Source organism: Talpa europaea (genome assembly GCF_964194135.1).
Source record: "Talpa europaea genome assembly, chromosome: 12".
Classification (NCBI taxonomy): Eukaryota; Metazoa; Chordata; class Mammalia; order Eulipotyphla; family Talpidae; genus Talpa; species Talpa europaea.
This window is the reverse complement of record NC_140079.1, coordinates 58,654,530-58,680,333: the sequence shown is the minus strand read 5'-3', so window position 1 is coordinate 58,680,333 and position 25,804 is coordinate 58,654,530. Positions and strand designations below refer to the sequence as shown.

Genomic DNA, 25,804 nt, shown 5'->3' with positions numbered 1-25,804 from the left:
CCAGGGATCGAACCAGCGCTGCAGAGGCTGCGGGCAGCTTCACAACCCAGCGCTCAACCACTGCGCCACCGGGGAGGCCCAACTTTTTTATTTTTTTTATAAAAGAGGCCAATGGTATGAGGAGTGAGAGGATTCACCAGAGACAGAGTGGGGAGCAGAACAGGCAGATTGACTGAAATACACAGCTGAGGGGAGCAGCGTGTGAGACATGAGAGGTCTGCTGCACCATGTGGGTTACCTCCCTGGCTGGGGAAGGAACCCGTGTTGCAGAGGCTGCGGATAGCTTCTTAGGTTGAGTCTTAACCCTTTGAACCACCAGGGAGGCCCCTATAAGCTTTTTTCTTCAAAGGAATATTTAGCAAACAAATATATATAACAGTTTATGATGGATGGCTGCTAGAGTCCTAGTAGTTCCACATGATCCTAGAGTAGGCAAAACTTTTCCACTCAATCATATATTTATTCAACAAATATTTACCACTGAGCAGCTACCATGTGCTAGACATGAAGATGCAGCAGGAAATAAAACAGCTAAGACTCCTGCTCTGATGATAAAACTTGAGTTTAGAACACAGTGTTTTTTAAATACTGCTTTAAAATACTGGTGCTGGCAAAATTCTTAAAGGAAGTCCATCCTTTCATACTGGTATGCCTTACATTCTGCCTCCCCACTTCCCATGACCCAATACTTGTAAGACACAGCATAAATATCTTCTGACAAAAAAGAGAAAGTTAGCAGCCCTAAAAATCAAATATATTCCTTAGAAAACGAGTCAGTAACTACCTGGTGATTTGTTTCTAAGTACAAATTAAAATGTTGCAACATTCCACAAGAAAGTATTAAAATTTATCCTAAACCTAGATCATAACTGGCTGTCATTAAAAACTGAAGTTTAGGCCGCGGCCGGTCTAGGACCGAGTCCCCGCGGAAGCGGCGGCGGCGGCGCCATGGCGGAGCTGACGGCCCTGGAGAGTCTCATCGAGATGGGCTTCCCCAGGGGACGCGCGGAGAAGGCTCTGGCCCTCACAGGGAACCAGGGCATCGAGGCTGCGATGGACTGGTTGATGGAGCATGAAGATGACCCCGATGTGGACGAGCCTCTAGCGACTCCCCTAGGACATATCCTGGGACGGGAACCCACCCCCTCAGAGCAGAGAGGCCCTGAAGGACCTGGTTCTGCAGCCGGAGAAGGCAAACCCGTTTTGAGTGAAGAGGAAAAACAGGAACAGACTAAGAGGATGTTGGAGCTGGTGGCTCAGAAGCAGCGGGAGCGCAAAGAGAGGGAGGAACGGGAGGCATTGGAACGGGAACGGCGGCAGCGCAGGAGACAAGGGCAAGAGTTGTCAGCTGCACGACAGAAGCTACAGGAAGATGAGATGTGTCGGGCTGCTGAAGAACGGAGAAGGGAAAAGGCTGAAGAGTTAGCAGCCAGACAGAGAGTTCGAGAAAAGATTGAAAGGGACAAAGCAGAGAGAGCCAAGAAAGTATGGCGGAAGTGTGGGTTCTCAGCCATCCGCGCCAACCACAGAGCCAAGGCCTGTTCCCTCCTCTCCCAGCCAGGAGCCCCCCACCAAGCGGGAGTATGACCAGTGTCGCATACAGGTCAGGCTGCCAGATGGGACCTCACTGACCCAGACATTCCGGGCCCGGGAACAGCTGGCAGCTGTGAGGCTCTATGTGGAGCTGCACCGAGGAGAGGAGCCTGGGGGGGCCAGGACCCTGTGCAGTTGCTCAGTGGCTTCCCCAGGCGGGCCTTCTCAGAGGCCGACATGGAGCGGCCTCTGCAGGAGCTGGGACTTGTGCCTTCTGCTATCCTCAATGTGGCCAAGAAATGTCCCAGCTGAGAGGCCTTTTTTCCACCATCCCTCTCTGACCTCTTCATCTTTGTTAAAGCACTGACATCTCCTTCCTAATAAATAGACCCTCTGAGTTAAAAAAAAAAAAAATACTGAAGTTTAAAAAAATAACCTTCATAACTGCTATTATAAAATATAAATGTTGGGTCCTCCCTTGTGGTGCAAGGGGTTAAAGCACCGCACTATGAAGCAATCTGCAGCCTCAGCAGCATGAGTTCGATCCCCGGGCGGCCAGGGAGCAACTCACATGGCAAGGCAGACATCTCCTGTCTTATCCACTGCTCCCCTCAGCAGTGTATATCAGTCAGTCTGCCTGTTCTCTTCCCACTCTGTCTCTGGTGAATCCTCTCATCCCCTGCATCTCTGGCCTCCACCCCAGCTCTTATATGCATAAATAAACAAATCTTTACAAAAAATAAATATAAATGTTTAAATAATTTCAAACTATGACAAAAAGTGGCATCTCAATGTAATATACACATTAAATTAAAACCCAAAAACATTCACCAAGGCCAAGTTAAAAAAGGGTAGTAATAAACAGAAAGTTATTAGAAATTCCAAACAATTATTTTTCCTATTCTTTTGGGTGGCTCAAAATTAAAAAGCTCTCTAAACTTTTCACAAGGTTTCAACAGATCCTCAAGTGGCCAGCAACCACTGCATTGATCCTGGACAATCTGACATAGGAAAGCTCTGTATCAATGACTCATTTGTAAAATGGAATTAATAGCAATATCTCCCTCCATAGGGCTGAGGTAAAGATTAAAAAAATTAATAAAATATAGTGTAACGTAAAATACTTACAATAGTGTCTGGAAAAAAGTTATCAAACATACATTATTAGTATAGAGACTGATATAGCAGCAATAAATACCACAATATATAATTTTCTTTAATATTTATTAATGCCCGATACAATTAAATTTGAAAAATTTAACACATAAGCAAAAAATGTTAAAATAATCTCTCATTACAGAAGTGTATAATAATTTTAACTATTAATAATATAGGTATGTAAAATTCAAACTAAGAATTCAAGAAAACAGCTATTGCTTCTAAGTATTCAATTAAGTTTAATAAACTATGCAGTTTCCAACCACCGCTTTCTAGTGACCACTGACTACCTAATTTAAGAAAAAATGCAAAAGGTGACATTATTACTCTGTGAAAGAAGAATTCTCTATTACTTGTCTTTGTTAACCTAGAACTATCTGAAATTCACAACAAACTTCACTGTAAGTCACTAATTTCCAGATCTTGTATACTAATAGTTGATGTAGTCAAAGTAAACAAATGCTGCCACCTTGTGGACTTATGAATATGGTATTTAATACCCAAAATCATCCATAAGCAAAGGGGAAAAATATAGTTTCTCGTTCATGAAATTTTACAGTAAGAATTTCCGAATGAAATAATATGCCAATTCAACATTATTTGTCATCTCTAACAATTCCTTATCCAGCTCTTCACAAAAGAAATTCTTTATTAAATTTCCTATTTTGAGAGGAATTGAATGCCTTCGAAATCAATTTATCATCAATGATGAGTTTGAATTTGAGAAACTAGGAAAAGCAAAGAGTCAACAGGGTTGTTAAAGATTCAAAGTTCCTTCGTTTCTTTGGAATTATTTGTAATTTACCCATGTTCTTCTGTCCTGCCTAATAAACACTGAAAACCAGAAATTTTCCTTTCAGAAATATTCAGTGTAAATAAAAGGACAGATGTCAGCATGCAAGATGGAGCAATCAAAGGTATATTTTTAAATTTTTATTTGATTGAAATATTTTAATATAACTAATCTCACTTTCAGCGAGTGATATTCCCAAACAAAAACCTTGTATAAGACATTCTATGACACAAAATTTCATTCTCAGAATATACAGTGCCCTGATGTCTTTGGTTTATTAGAATTAAAAAAAAAAAAAAAAAAAAAACAGGACTATGCTAAATCAAAGTAAAGGCTTTAAGAAATAATGAAAAGAAAGTATAGTTCTTAAAGATGTAAACAAATTCTACATATTCTAACTGAAAATGCTGCTTTTATAAAGTTATGCAGGAAATTTTTTATTTTTTTTGGTCCCCATTTTTTAATGCAAAGAAAATACAGTGCAGAATAAATTAACTACGGACAGGTACATTAATTAACATTCTTCATGAGTTCTAATTTGAATTGTATTTCAGCGAAATAAAACACATAATTATAGGCAAATGTGTACATATCAGGTCAATATTACAAGTACAAATCCATAGCTATTTTTGTCATTACACATTCAAGCTACATTTCTGAAGTTTTTAGAAATACATATTATACATTCTCTCAGTTAAAAATTTAGTAACAGTGTTAACTTGCTCCAAGCTAACTAAAGTGTTTCACAGCATTTCCTTATACCTCTTCTATAAAAGCACTGAAAAAGATTGAGAGTTTTCCTAAACCCAGGTGTCACATCTGGTTTATTCGTGGCTGTACTCATAGCCTAGCCCATACTAGGTGGTCAATTAATTTAGTGAAATGAATTAATTACTCATCTAATTAATTTGTTTGGATTTAATTTAATTAATTGCTCATTTAATTAAGGTATAAGTTAAATGAGTCCCACAATCTACTGTACTTTCAAATTTTAATCATTCTGTAGTGCATGATAAGGAAAACTCCCATGTCAACTGGAAAAAAGAATGAAAGTATGACTTTTGTCTTAGTCATTACCGATTTAAACAACCAGTTATAATATAATAAAAGGTTTACTGAAATAGTCTCTTAAGCAAATGGCTTAAATTCATAATTAATAGCCATATACATAAATTAAAATCTTAGGCTTGCATATGAAAAGCATATGAAGTTTCAGTAATATCAGACTGGTTTATCTGCCATATAAAAGAATAAAAATGGACCACTATTTATAGCATACAAAAAGACTAAATCAAAATGGGTTGAAGACTTGAACATAAGTCCTAAAACCATAAAATTCCTACTAGAAAAAATATTTGGCAACCTCCTTGACATTAACCTTGACGACAGTTTGGATCTGACTCCAAAGGCAACAGCAACAAAAGCAAAAATAAACAAGTGGGATGACATCAACTAGAAAGCTTCTGCATAGCAAAGGAAATCATCAACAAAATGAAAAGGCAAACTACGGAATGGAAAAAATATCTGCAAATCATATATATAATTAGGGGTTTATATCCAAAATATATAAAGCACTCTTACAACTCCATAGTAAAAATCCAAGTCAATTTAAAAAATGGATAAAGGATATAGATAGACATTTTCCAAAGACAACATTCAGATGACCAACAGACACATAAAATGGTTCACAGCACTAATCGGCAAAAATGCAAATCATACCATAGTGAGATATACCCTGATAAGCAATACCATTGATATTACCAGTCATAATGGCTATTATCAAAAGGACAAGAAATAGGAAGTATTGGTGGGGATGTGGAGAAAAGAATTGGTGGGGCCTCCCTGGTGGCGCAAGGGGTTAAGCACCACACTATAAAGCAAGCCGCAGTCTCTGCAGCATGAGTTCGATCCCCGGACGGCCAGGGAGAAACCCACATGGTGAGGCAGACCTCTCCTGTCTCGCCTGCTGCTCAGCAGTGTATTTCAGCAGTGTATTTCAGTCAATGTGCCTATTCTGTTCCCCACTGTCTCTGGTGGAAACTCTCACCACCCTGCATCTCCAGACTGTGCCCCAGATCTTGTGTGCATAAATAAATAAATATTGAAAAAAAGAAACTGTTGAAAAAAAGAAAAAAGAAAAGAATTGATGTACTATATGTGGGAATGTAGCCACTGGAATACAATATGTAGGCTTTTCAAAATAATAAAAATTAAACTACCTATGCTTCAATTCCACTTCTGAGAATTTATCCAAAGGCAATAAACACATTATTCACTACAGCAATGGTCAAGAAATGGAAGCAACCTAAGTGTCTGAAGGATGAATAAATAAAGAAAACATGGTATGTAGAGAAATGTCATTTAACAATATTTTAGTCAATAAGAGACCACATATACCACAGTGGTCCCAATAGGTGTGTAGTTGGCTATACAATTTAGATTGTGTAATTATATTCTGATATTCATATAATGAAACTGATTCACATTATGTTATAAAACAATGTTACTTCAATTAAACTAATACATACACACACAATTACTGGCAAGGATGTAGAGGAATATAAAATGGTATACTGCTACTGTGGAAAACAGTATAGAGATCTTCAAAAAATTAAAAATAGCACTACAATATGATTTAGCAAGTCCATTTCTGAGTGTACACGCAAAAGAATTGAAAACAAGGTCTCAAAGAGATATGGGTACATCTATATTCATAGTAACATTACTCATAATAACTAAAACATGGAAGCAACGTAAGTATGCATTGATGAACATAAACAAAATGTGGTATATATAAACATACATTTATAATGGAAATTTACTTAGTATTAAAAAGGAATAAAATTCTGACATGTGACACATTAATGAACACTGACATTATAAATAAGATAACCCAGTCACAAAAAAGCAAGTACTCCATGATTCCACTTATAGGAGGTATTCAGTCAATTTCAGAGAGACAGAAAGTAGAATGGTGGTTACCAGGACTGGGGGAAGAAGGAATGAGGAGTTCTTGTTTAATGGGTACTAAGTTTCAGGGTTTTTTTATTTTGTTTTGTTTTTTAAAGATTTATTTATTTATTTATACAAGCACTGGGTACAGTCAGAAGTGCAGAAGGGTGAGAGAATTCACCAGAGCCAGAGTGAGGAACAGAATAGGCAGACTGATGAAATACACTGCTGAGGGGAGCAGCGGGTGCAGCAGAAGAGGTCTGCACGCCATGTGGGACCCTCGCCAATGCCCGGGGATTGAACCGGTGCTGCAGAGGCCACAGGCAGCTTCACAGCCCAGCGCTCAACCGCCTGCGCCACCAGGGGAGGCCCAAGTTTCAGTTTTATAAGCTTCAGGTATTAAGGAAATGGACACTGGTGATGGATGCACAAAATTATGAATGGATTTAATACCACTCAGCAGTATACATTGCTAAGATGGTAAAGTTATGCAATGTATATTTCACCACAATAAACATTAATTGGGAAAAAAAGAAAAGACACCACATCAAAATTTGTGGAATCTAGCTAAGACAGTGCTTGAAGAAAATTTATAATACAAATTATCTGTATTAGAAAAGAGAGGTTTCAAGTCAATATTTCAGTTTTAGGTAAGAGAAAGAACAAAGCAAAAGAGAGAATATAAAGTTAGGAGCAGAAATCTACGACACAGAGAAGAGAAAAACAGAGAGAAGCAATATAACAAGAGGTGACTCTTCAAAAAGACAAAGTTGATAAACTTCTAAGCCAGACGATTAGAAAAAAAAAAGGGAAGAAATTTCAAATATCAGGAGCAAGAAAGGGAATATTACAGAGATGAAAAATGTAAAAATAATAAAGGAATATTATTAACAATTGTATTCCAATTAACTCAACCTAGATGAAATGAACAAATACCTTGAAAGTTACAAGCTAAAAATATTCAAGAAGAAATGGATAAATTGGGCCTCCCCTGGTGGCGCAGCGGTTGAATGCTGGGCTGCGAAGCTGCCTGCGCCTCTGCAGCACCGGTACAATGCCCGGCCGCCAGGCGAGGGTCCCACATGGCGGCACAAGAGACCTCTCCTGCCGTGTTTACTGCTCCCCTCAGCAGTGTATTTCGTCAGTATGCCTGTTCGTTCTGTTCCCTGCTCTGGCTCTGGTGAATTCTCTCACCCTCCCCGTGCTTCTGACTGTACCCAGTGCTTGCATAAATAAATAAATCTTAAAAAAAAAAAAAAAAGAAATGGATACATTGATTAGCCCTAACTTTCTTTTAAAAATTGGATTTGTATTCAAAATTCTTCTCTCAAAGAAAACTCAAGACAGAGATAATTGCACTGAACATATCTGAAAAATATTTTAGGAAGAAATAATACCAAGTCTTCATTTTTTTCTAGAAAAATGAAGATGGAACATTTATGAGAAGAATATATACCCTGTCATCAGATCTGGAGAGACATCATAAGAATACAAACTGCAACCCTAAGAAGTGGACACTATTAATCATTCCATTTGGGAATGAAGAAATTCAGAAATATTCCCAAGGCCACAGAACTAAAAATTGAAAACAACCTGATTTCAGAACTCAGGCTCTTAACCATAACACTAGGACTGCTTATCAAATTAGACTCCAGATTATTTCTGCAAAAGAAAACAGTAGAGAGTATTGCTCAGTACTTACCTAGAGACTATACTGGAACCATTATAGAGATCACTAGCATATGACAAGGTAGCCAAAGGTCGTACTGAATTATATCGTGTAAATTTGGACAAGCATTCCTGAAATTCATCCAACTGGCTTGCAGTTCGACTGTCATCTAAATGGAGAAAACAAAATAACTAAATGGAAATGCTGTGTAAGACAAAGAGCAATGAACAGAACAAAAATGATATTCTAAATACAAACAATACTTCAAAAGTATTTAGAAAAGACTAGTATGAACAAATTAGTTGGATCTTTCAGCTACAATAAAATTTCCTTCCTATTTTAAAAGACATTGTGCCTTCCAACACCAAGAAGAACATGCTGTGTTCTCTCTCTTTTTCTCTTTCTGTCTCAATAATTTCTTGGGAAAAACAGCACTTCTGATCAAAAGACGTTAAATAATTTATCACGCAAAAATTTCTTTCTCAATGGAAAAAACCTGGAGAGAGAAACATATATTGGGCAGAGTATCTACTACTTTGAAGGAAAATGTTTATAAGTTTATAACTTCATGCTCATGTTTATCTACTATTCAATATGCAATTACTCATTTTTAGAATGTAATAAGCATTGCTTTTTAACTAAAAAGAATGTGAAATATTTATTTACATAGTGTTATTTACATATTACATTTAAGTGTTTCAAACCCAAATACAGAAAGGAATAGTGAACTGCAATGTATGAAGAATGTAGTCCCCAAAACAACTTTAGTTTTATTCAGATGTCTTAGTGTACTACAGAAAACAATAATTCTATCCAATGCACTGTATAGAACCCTAAATCAATTTCAGCACTCTTAACTATAGCATGCGGAATTTAAATTACAAAATCAGCCTATAGAGTAACTAAGGATACAGCTGATCTATTTGCCTATCTAAAAACAGGAGACAGTACAAGCATGAATAAAATTGTTTTTCAAAACTACATAAAGTTTAGACTTGCATTTTCTTTTCCAAAGTAAAATAGACAATCATTTTAGTTTGCTTCCTAGATTGAAACCTAAAATAAGCCTAATACAACATTGTGTTTTCATACAATCTTCCCTATTTTAAGCTCACTAACATACACAATTTTTAAAGGTGATTTTTTGTTACTTCCCTTCTTCAATAACAGTAGGCATAATGAAATAGATATGAGGATCATTAAGTCAAAAGTTAACTGTGCTATATGACATATAATAAAGAATTCCTTTTATCTGGAGATGTTAGGTTATCTTGAAAATAACTGTTAATCTGAAGAAAATCATCTAATTATTATAAATAATTACTAGAGGAAACTAAGTAAGCCACTATCATTTTAAAGATCTAAAAACTTGGAAGACAATAAGAGTTCAAATATAGTCTTTCAATTCTAAAAAAGACAAAAAAAAATACCTAATTAGTATGCAATATCAAATTGTTAAGATAAAGATCATGCACCACAGGAATTATTCTCAGGGAATTCATCAAATTTTAAATAAAACATGGGTTATTGAAAATAAACAACAAATAAAAAATCCCCAACTATACTACAAAGTGGTTGGGCTATAACAGTTAATTAGTTCTTTTCATATATAACCTTCTTCTAAAAGTTATTTAACAAATAATAGGGAAGACAATTAGCTTAGATATACATATAATATTGCTTTAATGTTAATACATTCTTTAACATTTTGACATCAATCCCAAAGTACATAAAATTTACAAGCATTCAAGAATGTATATTCTACTGAAGACCGTAATTCTTTTTCAATGTATGTGAATTTATGGCCAACATATCCGATCACTAACACTGACACTCAAAATAACTTAAGAAAACACTAAAAAATAGTTATTTTAGTATCTTGAAGTTTAGGAATTCAATTTCACTTATCTGATTATGAAAAGATAGAATTTTGTTTACATGGTTGATTTATGATCAAAATCCATACATAGCTACTGGCATATAATCTCATATTCTAATTATAGACTAGTTTATAAAAGTATGTTTGGTACCAATTTTTCTTTTTTTTTTTTTTTTCATTTATTTTTGCATAGAAAAACTGGGATGGTCATCAGGGAAATGCAAATCAAAACTACCATGAGATACCATCTTACACTAGTGAGAATGGCACATATTAAAAAAACTAGCAACAACAAATGTTGGCGAGGTTGTGGAGAAAAAGGAACTCTCCTGCACTGTTGGTGGGAGTGCAAACTGGTCCATCCACTGTGGAGAGCTGTGTGGAGATTTCTGGACCTACTAAACATAGAGCTTCCATATGATCCAGCAATTCCACTCCTAGGTATTTACCCAAAGGACACAGAAACATCAATTCCAAAGAACACCTGCACCCCTATGTTTATAGCAGCACTGTTTACAATAGCTAAGCTTTGGAAACAACCCAAATGCCCAAAAATAGAGCTAAGCTTTGGAAACAACCCAAATGCCCAAAAATAGATGACTGGATCAAGAAGATGTGGTACATATATACCATGGAATATTACTCAGCATTCAAAAAAGATAAACACATGCAATTTGCAGCAACATGGATGGCGCTGGAAGGGATCATGCTCAGCGAAATAAGCCAAAAAGAAAAAGAAAAATACCGGATGGTCTCACTCATAGCAGGAATCTAGAAAACTTAAATAAGGGGCCAGGAAAATGAATAACTATAAGAAAGTGAAAATCAAAATCAACAAAAAACTATGAACCAGAGACACTTTTAGGGGGGCGGGGGCGGGGGCGGGAGGGGGGGATTGGGGTCAGAATGGGGGGCTGCAATTGTATGGGGAATATAAAAATAAAATTTATTATTTAAAAAAAAAAAAAAGAAAAACTGGGATGTAGGTCAGAGGTGTGAGGTGATAGGATTCACCAGCGATAGAGTGGGGAGCAGAAGAGGTGGATTTACCAAAATACTCTGCTATGGGTTTCATAGGGCGAGGCAGAAGAGAACTGCTGCATCATGTGGGTTAGCTCTCTGGCTGGAGATCAAACTCAGGCTATAGGCACCCAATTTTCACTTCTAATGCTTTATAATTTATCTTCTCTTTCAGTTACAACTACGAGTTCAGGACATTAATTTCTTAAACTTCATCTTCTATTTTCATAGTTGAAAATACAACTTGGGGGGCTAGGAGAGTGGACTCTCAAGTGAAAGTATACAAAAAGACAAACAAAGTCTTAAGTAACCCATTATTTATAAGTTAAAATTTCCTTTTCAGGGGCCTCCCTGGTGGCATACTTGGTTGAGCACAGTGCTGTGAAGCTGTCCACAGCCTCTGCAGCACGGGTTAGATCCCAGCCTGCCTGGGAGATATTCACATGGCGAGGCAGACCTCGCCTGTCTTGCCCGCTGCTCCCCTCAGCAGTATATTTTAGTCAGTCTGCCTGCTCTGTTCCCTGCTCTGTCTCTAGTGAATCCTTTCACCCTCCCGCACACATCTGGCCTGTACCCCAGTTCTTGTGTGCAAGAGTAAATATATCTTTAAAAAATAAATGAAAAGAATTTCCTTTTCATAGTCAACAATATAAGGAATTTCATCAGCAATATGATTATTGTGGTCAATATAAAGATTTGGTAAGACAAACTTGAAATTCCTAAAGCCTAACATGTTTTAAGTATAATACAGTCATGCCCACAAAAATAAAATCTAATCTTCCTCTTGATTTCTTTTTTAAGATTTATTTTTTATTTATACAATAGTTGGGGTACAGACCAGAGGAGCAGAGGGTGTGAGAATTCACCAGAGACAGAGTGGGGAGCAGAACAGGTAGACAGACCAAAAGCACTGCTGAGGGGAGCAGCTGGCTCGACAGGAGAGGTCTGCTGCACCATGTGGGAATTTCCCTGGACAGCCGGAATTGAACCCATGATACAGAGGCTGCGGACAGCTTCACAGCGCTGTGCTCAACCTGCTGTGCCACAGGGGAGGCCCTTCCTCTTGGTTTTAACTCATTATCTTCACTTTCTATAAAGCTATGCCCCCCAAATTAAACTGACGGTGATTACCTTTACTATTTCATAGCACGCCTATATTGCTACTTAACTTACAGATTAACCAATAACCAACTTCAATCTCTTTCCCACTTAAAAAAAAAAAAATATCTGACACTTATCTGTGGCTACATTTCGATATCATACCTACAAATGATCTGAAAGGGTTAGTATAGTCGACTGGTCAATCAGAATATAGTTCTCAGACCACTTTCAATTTACCAACTTCCTACTGTAGTTTATAGACCAACACAGAGGCTCAATATGGGGTTTAATTTCCAGGAAACAAAATTAAAGCTTTCCATCTGTATAAAAGCTATTTATTATTCATTTCAAACACCCTTATAGGGGCCTCCCTGGTGACGCAAGGGGTTAAAACGCAGCACTATGAAGCTATCCACAACTACTGCAGCATGAGTTCGATCCCTGGCCAAGGAGGTGACGCGCATGGCACAGCAGACCTCTCCTGTCTCGCCCACTGCTTCCCTCAGCAGTGTTATTTCAGTCAATCTGCCTGTTCTGCTCCCCATTCTGTCTCTGGTGAATCCTCTCACCCCCCTCCCCACCTCTGGCCTGTACCCCAGTTCTTGTATGCATAAATAAATATTAAAAAAAAATACCTTTATAAACAATGCCTGGTTTTATCTTATTATTAATGTTATGTAAGTCTAATACACTTTTGCCTTTCACCACCAACCCTGAAGCAAATCTGTACAAAGGATTCAAGTAATAGGTAAATTATGATATAAACATGCCTGCGCAAGAGAAAACTGAGGTCAATTTTTTTAACAATGTCAGATTCTTTTTCCTTGATGGTCTCATTTTGGGTAGATACACTACTAATAACATCAGTTAATTGAGCACTTACATTGAGCACTGTATTTTAAACCCCAAACCTATAAACCTTTAAAAAAGAAAAAAAAAAAAAAAAAGGACTGTCTTAATGTCTATTTGATTGGTAAGCAAAGATGCTGAGAAAGGCTAAAAATGTGAGAGCTAATAAAAAAGGGTAGAACTATACCACTTTTCTACAATAAAAATATTTTATCACATTCATGTCTTTGTATAAGTTATTTCCTCTACTATGAATATGTTTCCTCTATGTTTCCTACTATGAACATGTATCTTTTTCATTTTATTTATACTAGCCTGAACTAAACATAACTCCTCTAAAATTCCTGCAGAAATCATTCCCATACATTTTCCCATTTCAACTTGGCCTGGATTTTTTCACTCTTGGCTCTATTAGTGTATATTATATTCTGTTCTCATAATACTCTTTGCATATTTATAAAACACATATTTTCACTTAGATTTCTTTACCCATTGCCTTGTCCCAGACTTTACAATACTCCTTGACAATAAGGAGTATTTTTAGTCTTAGCAGCAAGGACAGTGCTTAGAACTTAACAATGTTTAAAAGGAGGCAACTGAATCAACTTATTTTTGTAATTTACATATTTATGGCTTTTTAAAAAACTTTATATAACTTTTTTGCAATCTGTTATATAACATCATATATAGTATATACATACATATGTAAAAAGACATTTACATACAATACAGACAGCTATATGTAACATTACATAAAATTCCCAAAGACAGAAAGAAAACAAAAATACTCGTGAGAAAGCAATGTTCTCCAAGATCTCTAAAAACCACCACATGATGCTCTGGTAGACTTTTGAAAATACACACTTTTAACATTATGAATAGGATTTTCCGTAAATCCAGCACAAGAAATGGATTTGAAATATGAGGTATTTTAACAAATCTGGAATATGTACCTGAGATACGAGACATCCTTGTAGAAAAGTAACATTGCTCTAAGTCTTCAAAATGAGCAGTGAGTCGTTTTCGTCTTGATGCTAATGTGCTGTTATACCAAGGCTGTTTCTTTGTCTAAGGTGATAACAAAAAAAGATACTTAGAACAAACCATACTCTTTTTCTGCAAAGATTACATAACATTTAATTTCAAAAATTAATCACATTAAATTATAAATGGTAAAACCCATAGTTCTTAGACCCTATTTTTCAATATTTACTTTTAAGTGAGAATAAGTTCTAAAGGCCAATTTTATAAAAATAAAATGTTTATTTCAATTCTACAGATTAAATGAAGATTGTAATTACCATTTTAAACTTTAGAATTCTGAGAACTTTCATATGCAGAAATTGTTTGAAAACAATTATGAAAAATAGCAATTACTTTTTCACCTTCCCTATATCGTAGCCTGTACCCCTGAATTATAGGAACAGTGCCTGATTATACAAAATATGTATTTAATATTGATTAAAACAAGAGTAATATATGTACTAACTCATTAGAGTGACAGAATAACTCAAGCAGACATACACAATGAACCTAAAATATATTGAAATATAAATCATATTAAAAAACAAAAGACTAATCCCAATAATACATTATTACATGTACCATGTTAACTAAAAGCATAAGAACAATTCTTCCAAAAGTGGTTATATTTTTTACATTTGAGACCCAGGAATAATTGTATACTAAAGGAGTTCAAATAAGACAAAAGGACAAAGCAAGCAAACTAGTAAACAAGTAAACAATTTTAAATATTCTTCCTATATATTAATTATAATATCTAATTTATAAATTTATAATTTATTAATATAATATCTAATTGAAGAAAAAGGCGGTATTATAAGTACACTGCACAACAACATATAAGTCAGTAGAGAGTGGAGGGGGGATAAAAACATAAAGAGAAAAATTCAAAAAGTCAGACAAATAAGATGCACTAAGGAGTAAATAAGAGTTAAACTTCATCAGTTATCCTAATAAATGTAAATGGAAACACTAAAATAGTGAGTGAGTGGATTTTTAAAAATAAACCTCATGAAATCAACAGAGAAATTATATCAGTAACATTACTATAGACATAACCAAACCTTCAAAGTATGAATTAATAAAATACATAGGGAACACTGTACTCAATTAGAAACATATTTTTCTTAAGCATGTATGGAATTTTTTATAAAAATTGGCCATGTACTGTTATCAGTAGATAAAACACGCATGTGTTTTATGACATAAAGCAATCGATCAAAAACAATTTGATTTGGTTTCCAGCTTTTATAGCATATTCATTTTCACAATTATTCTACTAACATTTATTCTTAGCTTTTCTTGAGTTTATTCAAAGTCCTAGTACAATCAATAAAGCCATCAGATACTAGGTTGCTTCATAGTTGCTAGTAAATATATTTCACCTGGTTCACTATTATTTAGAAGTTTAATTATTAAAGTCACATACAACATTAATATGAATGAATAGGAATACATTAACTACAAGGGAATAAATGGGTTTTTTGGAAAGATTTATTTATTTATGCATATAAAAGCTGGGATATAGGCCAGAGGTACAGGGGGTGAGAGGATTCACCAGAGACAGAGTGGGGAGCAGAACAGGCAGACTGACTGAAATACACTGCTGAGGAGAGCAGCAGGCAAGACAGGAGAGGTCTGCTGCACCATGTGGGTCACTTCCCTGACTGGGGATCAAATCGTGCTGCAGTGGCTTCAGATAGCTTCACAGTGCTGTGTCTTAACCCACTGCACCACCATGGAGGCCCCAAAGGAATAAATGTTTTAAGAACAAACTGGCTGCAGATAATTCACAAGGTCAATCAACAGACTGAACAGAAACTCAGAATAAGATCTGTAAGTAGGATATATTAATATGCCAGAAATCAAAAGGAAATGTTTATCAGTTATGTTTATCTAGATTAGCTGTAAAGAAAACTGGCTACACTTTTCAAACTCAAAGATAATTAAATTTTACCACAGCAAAAGCAGAAGCATATAAATATCTTATTTGATCAATGGAAAAGTGAAAATCTTCTCACATAATGGTAAAAAGTTAACAGGCATACTATGAGATAATTAATTAAATTAAACTTGATTATAGAAAAAGATCATTTAGTGGCAGCCTGTAAATTATGAAAAACCTTTATAAAATTAACAAAAGTGATTCCCAATGAATGCAATTAAATGAAAATAGAAAAGAAAGCCTTAAAACTGAATATTTCATCTCACATACTTAATGTAAATTAATGGCCAAAAATACAAAAGCAATGATATCTTCAAAAGATTAAATAAAATTAATGTCTGTATAGTGAAAGATACCATTATTACCATAAGCAAAGTTGACTATCAATTTCACTGAGAGCCTTACTCTAAATGAAGTTGAAAGTGTTCTGCATGTCAACTGAAATTTGCAAAATTTTCAACATATAAGTGCCCTTTACTCTCACACTAATTTCATAAATAAAACAATGCAGAAAGAGAGCCTAATTATTACACAGAAAGTAATCCATACAAGATGAATGACTAAATGCAAAAAAAAAAAAAAAAAAAAAAAAAAAAAACAACTGTTAAAACACATACTCTCATAGAAACAGATCTGGGCTTTAAAGAAGACTATACTTAATAAAGTTAATTTTTGATGCAAAGTGTAAAATGAGACACATACCTATTAAATCAGGTTTAAGTGATCACTCAAAGAAAAATCCAGTGTTACAATAGCCTGAGAATGTTACAGACCAGCTTGCCTCTATTATGTTTTTCTACCTCATTTCTACTTTCTTCCCTTTGCTCATTCCTATCCAGTCACAACAAACCTCTACACTCTGTCAGTCTTTTCTGTGTATGTTTTAGATCTGTCTCTTCTAAAGAGCAGAAATAGAAATGAAGGGGAGGGCCTGCCCGGTGGCGCAGCAGTTGAGCGCTGGGTTGCGAAGCTGCCCGCAGCCTCTGCAGCACCAGTTCGATCCCCTGCTGCTCCCCGGCCACCGGAGGAGGGTCCAACATGGCCTGTAGACCTCTCCTGCTGCCCGCTGCTCCCCTCAGCAGTGTACTTCGGTCCTTCTGCCTGCTCTGCTCCCCACTCTGACTCTGGTGAATTCTCTCACCCTCCCGAACTTCTGACTGTACCCAGTGCTTGCATGTATAAATAAATAAAATCTTAAAAAAAAAAAAAAAAAGAAATGAAGGGGAAGCCCTTCAGCATAATATGTCCTATCAGTTCTATCTCATAAACACTGGTAGGATTTCTTCCTCATCAACATCCTTGTCCTCCAGCAGATGTTAAGATGGGAGTCTCCTGGGAAACCCAGACTATTTCATCTTTAGACATGTTTTTCCTCTGCATACAGTGACTTACATGTTAGGCAGCTTCCTAGGTATTTTTTTTTTAATCTTACATAAATTCTTTTAAGTTTTCAGGGTGAAGATAGCAATATCACTCACAATGGTATCTCTTGAGGGCAGAAGTTGGAGAAACATTAATACATTGGCTCAGTATACTGTATCAAATAAGAAATCACTTACATTGTAGTTAAATAATCCTTTCAAAATTTCAAAAATAAACAAAAAAAACCCCACTATTTTGAATTTTTTCCCCATTCAATTTTTCTATTGTTTTTAAGTTCATACAATTTGCTGTAAGTTCTATATCAGTATTATTAATCAATGACAATAATAAAATTCTTTTGCTATGTAGGGCTTGCCAATGCCCTGAAGTAAAAGACTAATAGGAATACCCCTGTAGCTGAACAAGTTTTATTTATTGCTCATTGCAAGGAAGTTTATACTATAGGTATGAGTCTTCATGACCCTAAGAGAAGTATCTTAGTAAGAGGGTATTAGAAACAACTTACAGGTGTTAGGCTCATATTAAATTTCCTTCTCTAATTTCATATGCTCTTTAAATACTTAAGATATGTTTCAACTTAATATTAGCTGATTTTACATCAGTTATTTAAGTTTTAGTCATTGTTCCAACATTCAAAACAGCTATTTTTATGACAGTACATTCCAGTAAACCAATCTACAATTTTACAACCTGGTAATTATTTTCATGGTACCCTAAACACATAATGTTAACATTTACCTGAGAACTGCCACTGAAACCTGGAGGCTGGCTGTATTCTGTGGAATCAATAATACTACTGTAAAATGAAGAGAGAGAGAAAAATGATTTTAGCGTTTACATTAATAAGAGAAAAAGTAAATCTATAATAGGACCTCCCTGGTGGCACAAGGGGCTAAGCACTGCACTATGAAGCAATCCACAGCCTCTGCAGCACGAGTTCAATCCCCGGCCGGCCAGGGAGAAACCCATGGCAAGACAGACCTCTCCTGTCTCGCCCGCTGCTCCCCTCAGCAGTGTATTTCAGTCAATCTGCATGTTCTGTTCCCCACTCTGTCTCTGATGGATCCTGTCACCCCCCGCATCTCTGGCCTGTACCCCAGCTCTTGTATGCATAAATAAATCTTTAAAATAAAAAAGTAAATCTATAATACATCACATACAAATTCAGTGTATGTCATTCTTAAAAATATTTTGATTGCTTTTAAAAATATATATCAAATAAGTGTATAGTCCATAAACAAAAAAAGGCAGTACTTAAACAATAAACCCTTTACCCCACCACATTAAATGTATACACTATGAAAGAATATAAGTAGAGAGTAATCACAAAAAGCAGGTGTACACATAGATGTATTTGCTTTAGTTTTGTTTTCAGATCAGTAAATAAGTTGTCTGGAACTCTTTTAAGGAAAAGAGGACTTAACAGTATTGAGACAAGAGCATTAGCATGAAATCAAAAGCTATGGCTAAAAGATCCTGCTATACCATGAAAGAGCTATGTGCTTCCATAGCTTACAAACTACCTTGTAGGTTTCCTTCTCTGCAAAATGAGGTAAGTGGAGGCTATGAGTCCCTTCCAACTCCAAAATATTATAATCATATTAAGTGAAAGAAAACTATCAAAGGAATGGAATAAATAGTAAAATACCAACAATCTTTCTGAAACCTATATCCTGGTTTTCTCTGCAACCATAATTTGCTTTCTGCATGGTACATAGGGTTAGATCCTCTAGGCATTCCCACCTTATCCTAAAAGATTTTCCAGAAATCCATCTTTTGCTTCCTATTAGTTCTACCCTACCATTTCTATCTTATCATCTTTTCTCTTTCTCCCCTACCTTGAAATAAAATAGCCTATGAAGACTATTAACATCTGAAAAATAGCATAACATATATAATCAATAAACTGATAGTTTTTGAAAAAAATCTTCCCCATTTCTGCCATAAATATGCTTATATTCTTGTTTACCCTAACAAAATTTAAGCAATTGTGGATTAAAATGACCCTTCACGAGAGGAACTCTTAAGAGATAGTGTAGGTTTGAATTTTACTCCCCAGCAAATAAACAACTGGATAAGTTATTGATCTTATTTGACCTCTAGTTTTCCCATCTATTATGTCTGTGATGAAAGGTGAGATTTAAGTGTGTCTGTTCTTAATTCAATGCCAAAAAAAGATAATTAATGGATCAATTTACTCTTTCCTAATAAAATTAGTCAATAATATATTACCTTACATTCTCCAAAACATAATAAATCAGATGGAACTTTCCTTAGAGTAGTCTTAAAAGGAACACATATTAATAGATCTTACTTCATTTTGTCCCTGTTTGTACAGTAAGACTCAGCCATCTGAGCATTTACACTACAAATCAAAGAATCAACATAATCTTTGAATGGGTTTACTTGAATAAAATATAACCAATGTTCACCTTCCTTGCACAGATTCACATACTAGGTACAAATTCACACGCTATTTCCCAAATACTCCATCTAGGGCTAAAATGAGGTGATGCCATGCATTCAAAATCTCTCTGTTCCTTTAATTAGTGAAACCCAATTCCCTAGCACTTACATGAACATTAATAAAATTGTGTAGTTATATATTAAAGGTCACTATAATAGAGCAGTTTCTACATATTATTTTTAAAAGCTATTGTAATTCCATTTTCCTTGATTGCAAACCTGAACTCTGTGTGTGTGTGTGTGTGTGTGTGTGTATCAGTGAAATAACACAACTCAAATATGTTAAAAATGCTCACCAGTTTACTGACAATATTGAAGTTGTAGGCTTTAAATAACATTTTAATAAAAATGACTGCAGGTTTGAAATGTATTTTATATAGGATCCTTACCTTATTCACTAATAAAGACTAATGCATACAGAACTGCAACAGAAGGAACCTGAAAAATAAAACCCTGTGATTCTTTTTTAAAATGTGTGTGTATGTGTGTGATCAAAAGACAATATTACTGGGCTGGGTCCTTAGATTCCAGTGCTGGTACTACTTCTTAACTCTGAGTTAGCCACAATCATAAAGGGATAATAACAGTAATAACAAAATAGTAACAGTAACAGCTACATAAGGCATTGACCTAAACAATCTAAACCTCACAAACCTTAGAGACTATTATCATTTACATTTCTCAAGATTAGCCCAACCTACTTCATAGACATACGTGAGAAGAAAAGTGAAACAGAGCAATCTATAAATATGAAAGATAATCACCAATATATTTCAAATAACTGTCAATAAAGCTTCAAATAAATTAAGATGACTAGATTTAGACTGAACTTTTATTTGAAAAGGGTGATTCACTTTTTAAGTAAATTAGCTAATTAAATTAAGTTTTATTAACCTATGAGCAAAATAAAGTATACTGAGATCATTTAAGGCTGAACGTAAAGAAAATAAATGAGGTTCCTAAATAAGGGAACTGAATGTGCTTTTTCATTAGTATAAACTTAGGAGAAAATAATATACTTTCTACATTTAATAAACTATGTGGGCCTATATCCAAAATCTGTTCTTTTCCAGTATCCTACATAAATTTATTGAACCAGCTCTTCAGAACAAAACATACAAAACAACATGCAACATGAAAATGTGAAATAAATTTTAATAATGATAATTACAACCAAATATTATTTTCATTTTTTAAAGCAATAAAGTTTGTCACTATATTTTATTCCCTTTCGACCAAGGCATAATCCCTAGTATTACCAAAGGATCAGAACTAAATTACTCGCTTTTCTCAGAACAGTGCTTTTCTATCAGTTACTTAACATAAAACTTTTACACTGCTACATCAGTGTATGGTATTATTCACCATTCCTTTATTTAAGAATTGAAATACTGAATTTCAAATTGATGATGAATTTCATTTACTAAACAACAAAAATTCTAATGACCCAAAATTTGCAGACACCTCAAGAAATACTAGAAATTGTCTCTGCGTTCATTTATTCCTTTCTAATTTCACAAACCCTTTTAATATTTGACCCCAACTATTTAGACATATTATCCAAAAATGAATGTGACTAATTTTTCTACTAACAACAGTAACAGCAGTATCTAACATAGATAGGGTACTCACTATGTGCCAGGAATTATTTTCATCTCTTTATATGTAGTATCTATTAGTCAAGACAGGTATTGTTATCCTTATTTTACAGATGAGAAAACTGAGGTTTAAAGTCAAATTGCTGATAAAATTATATGAAATTTGAACCCAGACTGTGTAATTCCAGAATCTTTTTGTAAGACTATCAAAACAATGTTTTCTTTAAGAATTACCGCCCTGCCATTTTTGAAACAAAGGTTTCCATTACCTTCTTTTCAATGTTTTATTCTCAGCTCTCTTATGATTTCCAAAATTCTTTCACAGGGATTTAAAGGATCTGGAGAAAGGATGCCTGGATTAGAATACTGCTTATGCCACTAACTGTGTCATGCTAGGCAAATATACTTCATCTTGCTGACTCAATTTCCTCATCTGTAAAATGAAAATATAAAACCCTATACACTGCATTTTTCTAAGGCTGAGTATAAAATGTGTAAATTAAAAAACAGCACCTAATACACAGAACTTTTGCAAGTGAAATTAGTTCTCCCTAGAAAAGCAGGAATTTTCTGATTTTGATGCAAAATCCAATTGAAACTAACATCAATTTTTTTTCTTAAAAAGACTCTTTAGATATAGTATTATTACTTGTTTCATGGTATTTGAATTTCATCAAGCTAATTTACAACAAATTTTATACAAATTTTTATAAACAAACACTGATCATTATAATGGTCTTTTTTAGCAATATAAGTTTGACTTTTTAAAATAATGGGTTCAAAAATATTATATAAGACCTCAATTCCTAAAACCTAGAATGCTGAAACTTATCTGAATGTAGAACCTGAGCTGAACAGATTTGATATAATTTAGATCTCACTGGCTGTGAACATTAATGTTTTCAAAGTTGAAATATTAGTATGCTTGATTTGTACTGTGTTGCCTTTCTAAAGTTGGGGATAAGAGTGGGACTAGACAGAACACTACATTCTGAAATACTGCTGACTCCCTTAAGATTTCCCACAATCATACAGGTTTGTCTGCTTGAAGAATGAATAGTTATTTCAATAATAAAAATATTGAGCTGCATAGAACATATCTACCACTTCTAGGAAAAAGAAAAATTAAATTTATTCTTCAAAGAACAAACTATTGGGTTGTCAGAAAAATCATGACATAACTTTTCTTTGAAAAAAGCAGATTTGCCAGAATACTTTATTTTCCATCCTATGGCTATGTAGCCATAAGGGCAGAGTCGAGACAGTCTGTTATATTTATAATATTACATATTTACAATATTCCCAGTGCCTAAAACAGTGTTTTATACATGCCTCATACACCTCCAAAAAGTGGCTGAATGACTAAAAGAATAAATTCTTCAAATATTCTAAATAAAGGAAATTACATTATCTCAAGTTTCATAACTTACTATATTTCTATAATCTATCAATTTAAGGAGTATTAAAGACATACCAAGAGTACCTTCCACTGCATTGCCAAGGATTCATTTTCTGTGTTTCAAATGTCCTTTTGTTTCAGCTCAACTTTAAAATTCCCTGTTTGTCTAATGTCCTCCATTGCCTATGGCTTCAAGTTTATCTCCTTTGCATGCCAGAGGGTCAGCATTAAGACAAATAACCTTAGTGCTCCCAACAATAAAACAATTAACTGATTTTACTATCTCTCCCACTGTGTAGGTACTTTATTAAAATACAGCAAAACATCATTTATGTTCAAAAGTCCTCATGCTAGTGTAACATACTTTTTAAGACTTGATTGTAACCACTTAATCTTGGAGGCAAAGTGTCAGTCTGTGTATGAAAATTTCCTATATTGCCACTATTTTTCTTTTTGAATAAGGGACACAAAGGTTATATTAAAACTCTTCAGATATTAAAATATATAATAAATTAAGAGATAAATATGTAAAGATTAAATGAGACTTGACCACAAAATATTTCAATTCCTACATTTAAAAGAAGTTATCTTCTCAAGTAAAATAAAGCAGTTGAACCAATAATAATTACCAAAAAGTACTAAGAACTCATATGTGAAAAAGGAGCCACTGAGAAACTATACTGGTCATAGGTCACAAGCCAGTCCAGGACCCAATGTGCAAGAAAACAGAAGATGGATCTATTTTCATTTGCTATACCATCCCTAACCACCACCTGCCCCTTTACCCACATGTACAAATTTTTTTTAATGACTGGGGCAGTGTAATTAGATAATCACGTGAGTAAGATAAAAAATTTCTTTATCTAATTCAGGACCCCTTATGCAATATCAAGTTCCTAAAATTTGAACTCAAATTATATAATGTACAAGCTCACAAGATAATAACATACTACCCCATGTATACATTCTTAGTAATATTTAAATAATTCATTACGCAACCCCTTGTTATTCTCTTCTTGTACCTACATTTTTACTAATCTGAACCTTTGCAAAAATGATAGGAAACACAAATGAAATCTCAAAGATAGCTGGTCAAGAATTTAAATAAAAGTGTCTTATACAAAAGTCTTATCAATATTATCTTAATCATATATTTTATTTCTAAATCTCATTCTATAGCACAAAAACTTTGAATAAGCAATTCAGAATTTAAAGTTATGCATATCTCTTTTAAAAATGAATTAAATTTATGAACAATAGAAAATTTATTACTGGTAAAGGCATTTTAAAGATTAGAGTCTAGATCAAAAAATTTTTTTTTCTATTTTTACTATATTTATATACTGTTACATGATAGGAAAAACAAGAGTCATTCTGCAAATTTAATACACATCTATCCGGGTCATATTAAAGACTAACCATCCTAAACAGAAAAAGAAGTTTGAATTAATTATCTTGGAACTAAGTTCTTTGAGGTTCTGAAAGCACAGAGGTAAGAGATTAAAAACTGAAAATTCTAAAACACTTGAGTGAAAATAAAGAATAAAGCAATAATGAGATAATAACTGCAAAGACAAAACCCACAACTATGAAAGCATTTAAAAATTTAAAAGCAAAGCTAGTGGTAAAGTCTTGAAAAAGACAAAAAACTAAATTTTAGAATTAAAGTGTTTGGGCCTAAATATATTTTAATCTAAACAAAATCATCACTTTCATCGTCAATTAGAAAATATGACCAAAATGTTTCATTACTTAAATTTTTACATTTGAGCTAAAAAGTTTAAAATGCTAGTATATTAATGATACTCTAGAATAATGGATTGGATCACATGTTTTCAGAATAGTACTCAGATAAAAGGACCAATTCCATTTGTCAACAAGTAAAAAAGTTTGTGATTGCCTACCATTGTCATTTACAATTTGATACAAGCAGCTATGCAACAATAAAGTGCAAACTATATTTGCAACAAACTACACATGCAACAATAAAATGAAAATTAAGAACTGTGGAGACTATCTTCCTCAGCATCTAAAGCAGAATAGTAAGGCCCTCAGAGCAGCAATCTGTGGTTTGAACCAATTCTAAAATGAGAAATTTGCATGGTATGAAGGCTGTTTAAACAAAAACTCAACTCAGTTTTCAAAGAAATAGCCACACTCAACTCCAACCCCATCCCAATGAAACCTGGCTGATAGTAATGTATTCTTATTTTTTTTTTTAGTTTCATAAACAATAAAAATAAAATGATACATAGTCTAGCACATTTTATTCAAAAACACATTATTAAGCCCAATCATGTATAAATGCTCATATAAAAACATGGGAATGTAACAAAAACGCAATATTCACAGAATTGCAGTAAAGCAAGGAAACTACACATAACTGAGTATGTAAAGTACGGAAGCAAGAACAAAATAAGTAGAAATCTTAAAAAAAAAAACCAGTGATTAATTCTATCTTTTCCTTTCCTTTCCCCTTCACTTATGAGGGAAATGGTGTGTCAGAAAGACCAGAGAACATTTACCCTTGGTTGAATTCTTAAGTGGGTGAAGAAAAGCCACTTACGAGATGAATCCAGAAGTTTTCTAGACAAAAGGAGCAGTATAAGCAAAAATATACTAACATCTGATTTAAGGGATCAATTCTAAAACACAAACACAGCAGGGCAGGGTTCAGGTGGAAGACCATGCAGAAGAGTTGTATCTAAACCAATTTACATGTGAAAGATTTTAAGCATGAAAGAAACACGATCAAATTTCTGGCAGTACACTTTAAGAGGATAGTTAAAAGGCCAATGCTAGAATCTATGAGATAATGAGGGTTTAAACAAGGCAGCAAGGAAAGATCTAACAAAATATGACAATTAACAGCTAATTGTGGTCAACAGTAAATAAAACTGGCAGGGATGGGGGGCTGGAAGAGGAAGAGTTAACATTGTTTTTTTGTCTTTTGTTTTTCTTTTCACTAAACATAAAAGAATATAAATATAAACCCAGAATCTATGTAAAGGATTCAATGACCTTATACATGAAAGT

The 25,804-nt window shown here is 34.4% G+C and overlaps 2 protein-coding genes across 2 annotated transcripts in view; one reads left to right on the top strand and one right to left on the bottom strand.

Moving 5' to 3' along the window:
* Positions 1–25,804, bottom strand: part of COP1 (COP1 E3 ubiquitin ligase) — a gene marked incomplete at both ends in the record, with an annotated part of 171,437 nt that overhangs the window by 89,507 nt on the left and 56,126 nt on the right. Inside the window, 3 exons of the mRNA XM_084250064.1 lie at positions 8,139–8,274; positions 13,908–14,022; positions 18,044–18,101. Coding sequence (XP_084106190.1) covers positions 8,139–8,274; positions 13,908–14,022; positions 18,044–18,101 — 309 coding nt within the window. The remainder of the gene's footprint in view (positions 1–8,138; positions 8,275–13,907; positions 14,023–18,043; positions 18,102–25,804) is intronic.
* On the top strand, positions 949–1,899 carry LOC311182305 (UBX domain-containing protein 1-like; the record flags this gene model as incomplete). The annotated part of the gene is given in 3 exon segments (XM_084251004.1): positions 949–1,482; positions 1,484–1,706; positions 1,709–1,899. Coding segments are annotated over 3 exon segments (894 nt in total). The 3' UTR covers positions 1,846–1,899.